The 8955-nt window shown below is 39.9% G+C and overlaps 1 protein-coding gene and 1 long non-coding RNA gene across 2 annotated transcripts in view; one reads left to right on the forward strand and one right to left on the reverse strand.

Moving 5' to 3' along the window:
* Positions 1–6: 6 nt before the first annotated feature.
* Positions 7–929, forward strand: LOC116185804. Its single transcript, XR_004150714.1, has 2 exons — positions 7–429; positions 517–929. It is a non-coding gene; the product is annotated as an uncharacterized LOC116185804 (long non-coding RNA).
* Positions 930–1142: 213 nt separating this feature from the next.
* Positions 1143–8955, reverse strand: part of LOC102675102 (dopamine receptor 2) — a 46382-nt gene continuing 38569 nt past the window's right edge. The window contains exon 6 of the mRNA XM_031511095.1: positions 1143–2198. Coding sequence (XP_031366955.1) covers positions 2091–2198 — 108 coding nt within the window. The 3' untranslated portion in view covers positions 1143–2090. The remainder of the gene's footprint in view (positions 2199–8955) is intronic.

Genomic DNA, 8955 nt, shown 5'->3' on the forward strand with positions numbered 1-8955 from the left:
ATGCAAAATTGATAGTTAGCTAAAACATAATTGTCAATGAACACCAAATGTTTAATCAAATTTTTTTGCAATTTTTACCGAGATAGGATTATTGAATTGATGTATTTTTATTCGAGGAAACGTTTCTATATATTCGTATTGATACACACTTTGTTACAATGTCTCATACATATATGTATACGTTTCACATAAGTTAATTTTACAGTGTCCTAATATTTACAATTGCGCGATAATTGTTTTATGTACAACAACGAATGTTTATGTTAAAATAAAATAGATAAAATAAATAATCATTTTGCAAAAATATCCGTCATTGATAGTAGAACGAGTTGACATCTGTCTATCGAATAAAGATTGTCCGATACAATAATTCCATTTATTATTTTTTAATTTTCAAATAGGTCTTGATATTAGAAAAACAATTTCGAAGTATATAAATTAACAATATTTATGATAAATATAATTTGATCAATTAATATCTTTAATTGAACTAACCAATTATTTTTTTTTTTTCAGAAATTGGCAATCAGTGTGAACGAATTCATTATCCAAATTACAACTTTGTTATTTTATTCTTCGATTAAGTTACAACGGCCCCGGTTCGCAACTCATTCTACATCATATAATCTTGTTACAAATAAAGAAAGATTGATTCTGCTATCGATTTCGTTTCGCAAAGTTTCGTTCGACGACGACTTGACAAATATATTTTTTCTGCCGCTTGTAAGTAATATACGATCGCATTTGTGATAATTTTACCTTAACTTTCATTCCATCTAAACTGTGCGTGTTACTGCGAATGCGTTTGCGAATCGTAACGATTTTCTTTGCGTCTCTCGTGTACGTAATTAACGATGACTGGAAGAACATTACGCTCCTTCGATATTGTAATTTTTTTTTCCTCGAAGAACACACACGTATTATTTTCCCGCATCATTTTAATTTTGCGTATGGTTTTCAGTTTCGTGTAACCGGCTACCAATACATCGACACGAGAGATCGCCGTTTCCTGGAAACTCGAAGAGAGAGAGAACCAATTCCGTGTTCAGTGTTGCCGAACATTCCGATCGTCAGTCTTTTAAAGGTGCAACAGGAAAGCAGGAACAGGAACGTATTTTCGTAGACTTTTTTTTTTTCTTTTCTTTTTTCTTTTCTTGAAATTCGACTCGGAAAAGCGGTAATCGCATCGAAACGAAACGGTTAGACACAATTCGTTGGCTCGTTGGAGAAGAAAGTAAAGGATAACTCGGATAGATACTCTCGTTCGCGCATCACCAGATCGTTTTACGATTCCGTGTACGAAGGTTTCTCGCTAAAAGGCTACAGTAGTATCTCGAAGGTATTCGAAACGTAAAAACGGTAACGAGCTATCGGCCGAGCACGATTTACGGCCTTTTACCGTCTTTCGATTTTCTCTAAATCCTTCGTTATAGGATGTACAAAACGCGAATACTACTCTATGTACAAGAAATAACAGGCTATTTACACCGATCATTGTGCGCCCCTGAATGAAATCAATTTTTCAAAAACCAATTTCAATTATTAATTTAATTAACAATTTTCTTTCTTAATTCTCATCTCAGCATCACTTCACTTATAACCAAATTCTCGATCAATCAATTCTTATAAACACGACATTACAAAAAACTATCTAACAAAAATTTCTATCAATAAAAAGAAGAAGAAGAAGAAGAAGAAAAAGGATTTAGCAAAGGGGCACACAATAACCGGTACAAGTATCCCGGTTTGGGGCGTCCCGGTTCGCGCGTGACGCTTCTTCGTGGTCCACTTTTCGTCACCGGTGTTTTAAAAAGCTCGACGATAAGGAAGAACGGAAGCACGTCGTTTATCCTCGATTCGTCTAGTCGGAAGCACACACGTACACACTCACGCTCACATGACGCGCAGATGCACACAGGAGGGAGGAGGCGATGTTGGTTCACCTCGGCTCCGAACTCGGAGATCTGGAATGTGCATTTCCGAGTGGAAGTTCGCTCGACACGATTCCTCGAGAAGCGAGCCTACAATCACGTGTCACGGAAACGGATAGCGCGCTCTCGTCGAGGCCCAGACCGGGCCCCCGTGTGACGTCACATCCCGCCGCTGGGCAGCACGCTTCCGGCACCGTCGCTGCTCTGGCTCACGCTGCTGTAACTCACGCGGCTCGCCTCGCCGCTCGTACTCACCCCGGAAACGTACTGTAATCACAAACAATTCTCAATAAATATTCGTCGTAAAGGAGGGGGGGAAGAAAGATCCGGTTTCACCGGCGTGCTCGGTGCGCGTATGTACAGAGTTGTACAGGTAGAAGAATTGATTGGATCGTGATCGAGTTGCTCGTAATCCGGTGTTAAATTAGAATAGGTGCCTGTATTTTTTTCCCTCTGCCCTCTAAAGCCTGGAAAATATCGAGATTTTTCTCTCTTTCGCTCTCTCTCTCTCTCTCTCTCTCTCTCTCTCTTCTCTGTTGAAAAACCCGATTTTTCGAGATAGCCTAGTGAAATATTTTTAGTAGGCGATTGGCGAATGTTACCTGAAAAACTTTGCATAGAAATCGTTAGGAATATCGTATGTACGCGACAGAATAAGTATTATAATAAATTAGTCGTTAGAGAGAGAGGGTGATACGCTTTTAGGAGTTGGAGTTTTTGTCGTGGATACTGGAAGAGATAGTGGAAGCGAGGAGAATGAGGGTGTTGCTTAAAGGGAACGAAAAGAAAAAAAAAAAAAGGAAAAATATCAAACGATGACGCAACAGTCGTGTCGGTTAATGCTTTTCGTGCATTAGAACGAATTATCTTGCATCTCGTTCGGCTCGTGTTACATTATTTTGCGCATAATATCGCGCATATCGCCTGTTTTTCCATAATCCTGTTATTTTATCGGTCAGTTATACGCTCTTCATATATCTCTTCATCGGCTTTCATGCACGTATATCGTATATCGTATATATATATAGACGGCCTTCCCCTTTCGTTGGAATTAGACAAATTTTCGCCCCCTTTGCTCGAAAAAAAAAGGTGCGGATCGAGTCTTGCTCTCGCCAAGTTGTTTGTTCGAAAAAACTTTGTTGAAAACAACTTTTATCCTCGTATTTCCACCCTTTTGAACCTTTTGCTTATCGAATTGCAACAACTTCCTCCTGTTTTTCTTCTCACTTTTCCCCTTGAAATGCGTCCAACTGTAAGTCCAACGTTGTTACGTCATACATACTCGCTGTTCAGTCTGGCGTTATCGCCAAGATGCTCGAGATGATCGAAATGTATTTCCAACTTGTATTCGCAAATCGTATTGTATCGTATAAAAAAACAAGAAGAAAATAAATAATTATCATCGATTTTTTTCTAGGGAGAGAATATTTTTAACTTGGAAGGGGAGTGTACTCGTAACGGATCGTCTTTGATTCTATCTATTTTCGTTAAGAATGGCTACTGACATACCTTTCTCTCTTCTTTTTAAAGGTCGCAATGGATCAACGGAGAAAAGTTTCCGGTTCACTCTCGGCGCGCACGCTCTCGGTGCAGTCTCGCGCCTTTGCGGCGGAGGGGAGGGAGAGGGAGAGGAGAAGCGCGAGGATGAATCGCGAACCAGAGGCAATCCGATAGAGCGGCACGACGACAATGAAACGATTTTCGATGGCTTCGGTGCCCATAAACCAAATAACTCAATAGCCGGAGCCGAAGCGTGGTGGGCCATGAAAAAATTGCCACCGCAAATATCGTGTATGTATCGGGTAACCGGTCGATTTCGCGGATGAAACATCGCGCTGAATTTGCCGCCGAGTTTGTTTCAATAGCGGTCTCGTAAGTGAATTAGTCTCGTTCGACGTCCCTCTAATGCGCTTACCCTCCACCTTTAATTTCGATCCATTACCCCCCTTTTCTTTCTTTTCCTCCTTTCGACCAATAATCCAAGGATTACTCTCGTTGGATTAAAATCCAAAGGAAACTCTTCGCTCTCAGTGACGTCCATCCCTCTCTCTTTCTTTGAATCTAAAAAATTTCCTTCGAGGAAAATTAAACTTGCAAACTCGCGTTTTTCGATCGAATTTTTCTCCATCATTTTTCGATACTCGTCTCGTAGATCGTTTCTTCGCTTCTTCAAGTTCAAAATGAAACTTTGCGTCTCTCGACGCTTTCTTGGCGTAAGTAAAGTTCAAAATATGGAAGAGAGAGTTAATCCGGAAACGATACGAGATTCACCTTAGAACCAATGGTGTTTGGTTGGTTCTTTGATCTCGAGGGGCGGCTATCGTGTCAACGCAAAACTTTCTTCGTTTATCCGAGTGTCGAACTCTTTCGAGGCCTGACCTCTCTGGATCGTATTTCCTTCCTGTTTCTTCTTCCCGATTCTCCTCAGTTTTTTTTTTTTTTTTTTCTTATAGATTCGTCTCTCTCGTCGCCCTGGGGAATCAACGAAACTAAAAGTATCTAGGTCAACTTCCATCTCCCGATCCGGTCACAATTTGTCTCTTTTTTCTTTTTTTCTTTTTTTTTTTTTTTTTATCAAGAATTCTCCTCGTTATTTTCCCCCAATTTATTGTTATATTAGAGACACGAATCTTCTCTGAAGATAATCTATTCAGCGTTTCTTTCGCTCTGAATAGATTAATCAGCCGATTATGCATTTAATAACATAATTGGAACGCAAATATCGAACGATTCGACATTTCCTTTAGAGTTTGAAAATTTTATTGGATAATTTCCATTTATCAAAATTGATGGTATAAAAGAATGATATTCTCAGATTTCTCGCTCAATTGATCGTCTCAGAAATTGATTCTTTCTTTGAAAGAAGAAGAGGTGTATATACACGCTCGAGGTATATGAAAATATTCATCCTGGAAGCGGAATGGCAGCAGCGTTATACGCTTCTCCCTTTCCCTTCTACGCGGAGACTGGTGGATGCCACGTGATTGAATTTATAGCCGAGAGCGAGGCGGAGACAATTGAAAATCTGGCCTATAGGTGTTAAATCGTACGAAACGCAACGTCACGAAGCTCGCCTCTCGCCATTTTCGTGGTTACAATACCGCATACCGCGTTGAATTTCGATCGAGAGCATCCCCCTTCTTCCCTCCCTCTCCTCCTCCTCCTCCTCTCCTCGGTCGTCGTTGACTTTACCGCTTATTTCCGGACAATGCCGTGTTCGATTAAAAGCACGATTATATATCCCGCCACGATACCTGTGTGTATCCGTTCACGAGAGAGAGAAACGTCTCCCAAGTTCTATCTCGTCGATCCACGTATCTCCGCGTCTTTGCACGAACCTCTCGGCTTCGGCTCGACTTTGGGGAAATTAGTTAATTAACGGGGGGATCGATGATTCGAGGAACACGTTGCACTGGATCGTGAATCGTTGGAATTTAGAAATTGGGGACAGAGTGGAGGAATGGAAAGTTCGTCGAGTTTGGAAATTGATTCGATGCCTTTTTTAAAATTTGAAAAAAAAGAATCGTGTTTTAAAACTGCTCTTGAAAAGCAAATTTTGTTCCATCTTTCGAATTTTAAAATTTTCTCTAATAGAAAGAAGAGATAATAATTTTAATTTATACGAACGATATCAAAGATCGGCTCTTTTATATTTTTTTTCTGTTTGAAAATAGGCATCGATCAAATCGTTTCGTTAAACGAGGGTCTTTCCTCTTTTAAATTCAATTATTTTCTTCGATGTCGATATAAAATAAGACGTTATACGAATATGCAAATTATCGAGTCGAATTCTAATCCGTATGTACAAATATCCATAATGGAATTTAATTAAAATCGTTGTCCCGGTTTATCGACGAATTTATTATTCCACTGCGACGTTCGTCACGATACACGGAAGGGTGTAAAAAAAAAAAAAAAAAAAAATTCTTATCGGCGAGTAATGGAGAAATGTAATTAAAACGCGGAAAGACCTCCCTTAATTAACCGGTAAGGGTAATGTGGTCGAAACGTGATCTACGAGGGAGTGCTGTACTCGATCGAGCCGACTGAGAGAAATTTCTCCCCCCCCGTCCAGGTTCAATCGAGTGGAAAAAAGAAGAGATAAATCGTATCGACGTTGGAAAATTTCGCGACATGCTAATTAGATGTTGAACCGCTTCCCCCGTCCCAGAATCGGTACTACTTTTTATACGAGAGTGTTTTAAAAAATTTCCAATTTTTCCACGATTGAATTGAACTCGTAATTCTTGTAGAATTATGCGCCGTGATGCGCAATCGCGAAATGTCGATAAATATTAAAAAGCGCGCGGGGGACGATTTAATACGAAGTTTGAAATATATCGTATTTGGCAAGGCATGGTGGATGTAAGAGAAATAAACTTTTCAACTATCGAATCATCCACCCGTCGTTTCCATGTCGTTTCTCTTCTTTCTCCTCTTTTGAACTCGTGTCGTCTCTATCGTGTTTCTTCGCCCGAGCGAACTTTGCCGATCTAATCCAACGTCTCTCGTTTTTCTTTTCCCCAATAAAAAGGAAAAAAAAGAAAAAGTCACGGAAAGAAAAAAATATGGACGCGGAAGAAGTATGAGCCGATAAAGTTGATGTACGAGGAGATATTGGAAGTGATCGAATGGCGGACGATTCAATTTATATTTCTTCCTTTTTTTTTAAATTGTTACTCCCAAAGCGACGATTTTTAGCGAATTAATGGACGGTAAATGGGAGAAAGGATGGATGGTTCTATTCATTTTCGAATTCGCTCGTGTCTTTTTTTTCGATATTTTTACATTCGAACCGTGGATCCGTTCGCTGGATGCATGAGAAATAGCGCAACCGTTCGTTGAACAAGTTGTAAAGTTTTGCAGGATTGGTCGATTCGCGATGCACGGCCAATCTCGCGGTCGAATCGTAGCAGATGGCCATCGGTTTCGCTGGTTTTGGAAACTTGTCGAAAGTGGCCGAGTTCGATCGGAGGAGATATCGCGATAGAAGATGGTTAAGCGTTTCCTTGTTTCAGGTTCAGTTTAATCAGTTTTTATCGGTATGCTTCTCGAAATATGTGACAATTGAATTTTAATTTTAATTTAATCTTGCAAACAACTTGGTTATAGTCAATTTTGATACTCAATTTCAAGGTGCTTTTTTTTTATATACACGTACAAATACGAGCAATTACATTGATCATGGAATATTTTTAAAACGATCCGCAAACATGTTAAAATATGTTGCGATGTATACACGAACGATAAATCTGAAAAATGCCAAAGAGGTTAATATCCAGATGCTCGAGTACCTCTTTTACAGAGATATACCAAAAAAAAAAAAAAAAAAAAGAAGAGGATGATGGAATATGGAATTCCACGTCCAATAAAATAAAGTAAATTTCGCGACGACGAGTTTTCGCGAATGAAATGAAAACGCGGAGATGAATAATAAAACGCGATAGGATTTGCAGATAAGATTAACACGGATAGACGCGTTAGAGATCAAAAAATATAATTTTCCAAATTTATTAGAGAGTGATTCGAGATCTTTCCCTATGAAAGATAGGAATATCGATAGGAAGAATATTTGAAAGAGAGAGGGAGAGAGAATAGAGAGCGAACGAGAGATGGAAGAAGAGAAATTTTATTAAAAGAAGAAGAAGAAGAAGAAGAAGAAGAAAAGAAAAACAGTTTTTAAACTGTATTCCATACACCATAGTGTTTCTTATTCAGACGGTGTTAGCGCGTTGAGGATGCGCCCTGTTTTGCAATCGTCCATTTTATCTTGTTTGTTAACGTTCCCCGTGCTTCATTTTTTGTTTACATTTTTCATCACGCGTATTTACATTCCCACGTTTTAAGGGCCGAATGGAAATTTCAACGCGGAAACGGGAAGGAATATACTCGAAAAATCTTTGGCGAAACTGCGAACGGGCCAAAAATCACAGGATTTATTCGAACGAGAACGGCCATTCTCGATTTCCCGTTTAACGTTATTTATATTCCTCCCCCTCGCACCGCGACTCGAATTCCGCTTTTCGTCCGATTTCACCGTTGTAACGCGATTACCGCGTTAATCGAGCAGGTGTGCTTTTTTCCTCTCTCCACGACTCGACGTGGAAAGATCGATCCTATCTCTCGAAATTCGTGGAAACGGGTCGTCCTTATACCCCGTTTACTTGGGCCTCCCTCCCCGATCGATCACATTACACCGGTGCGGGTAATTTAATTCGGTCACATTGATAAATGAAAGGGGTTGGGACGAGAGACTCGAAGCGAATCAGGTGATTGATTTCGAATTGTTACGCACGAGTCTGGCAGCGAGCGAGTCGGTAATACGATCTCGGCGCAAATTGGATGATAAATTAAACGAGTCTCGCGCTACTAGCTCGAAGATGGTACTCGCGCTTCTCTTTCGAAGAGTCGCGTTAATTATTTGGATTTTCTTTTAAATGGCCTATGCGTTGCATCGATTCGAGTAACGTATCCCATCTCATATCCATCGTTCACTCCAGCTGGATGTTATTATTTTCCTTTTATGCGATATTTTCTTCTTCTTTACTTTCTTTCGAAGCGTATACCTCTCTTCTCTTTATCGGACGTTTCCAAAAACTACGTTTCCATCCAGATGTTCGAAGAAAGGGGTCAAAATCAAGATGTCTCATCTTATATTTTATTTTTTATTTTTTTCGAAAGTGTGCACACACGGATAAACAAGATTCGAGTGCTACGTGTATATATATATATATATATACATACACACACACGCGTACACACACATAGACACACACCTAAACAGGTCATATCAAAACGCGTGCACTGTCCTCGTGGTCTACTTCGTGCAAGTGCTCAGTATCAATACACGTGGGGGTGTGTAGTATATAAGAAGAGGTGTGCTGCGTGTTCGTGTCAGTGATTGATAAAGTCTATTCAACTAATCGTAACATACCGAGACTATGTTATACGGGGTTGGTGACAGACTCCTTCGCCTTCGACAATCTCTCTGTACTCTCTAAGTGTACTCTCTCCTGCCGGGGAG

Source organism: Apis dorsata, unplaced genomic scaffold, assembly GCF_000469605.1.
Source record: "Apis dorsata unplaced genomic scaffold, Apis dorsata 1.3 scaffold_292, whole genome shotgun sequence".
In the NCBI taxonomy this organism is placed as follows: domain Eukaryota; kingdom Metazoa; phylum Arthropoda; class Insecta; order Hymenoptera; family Apidae; genus Apis; species Apis dorsata.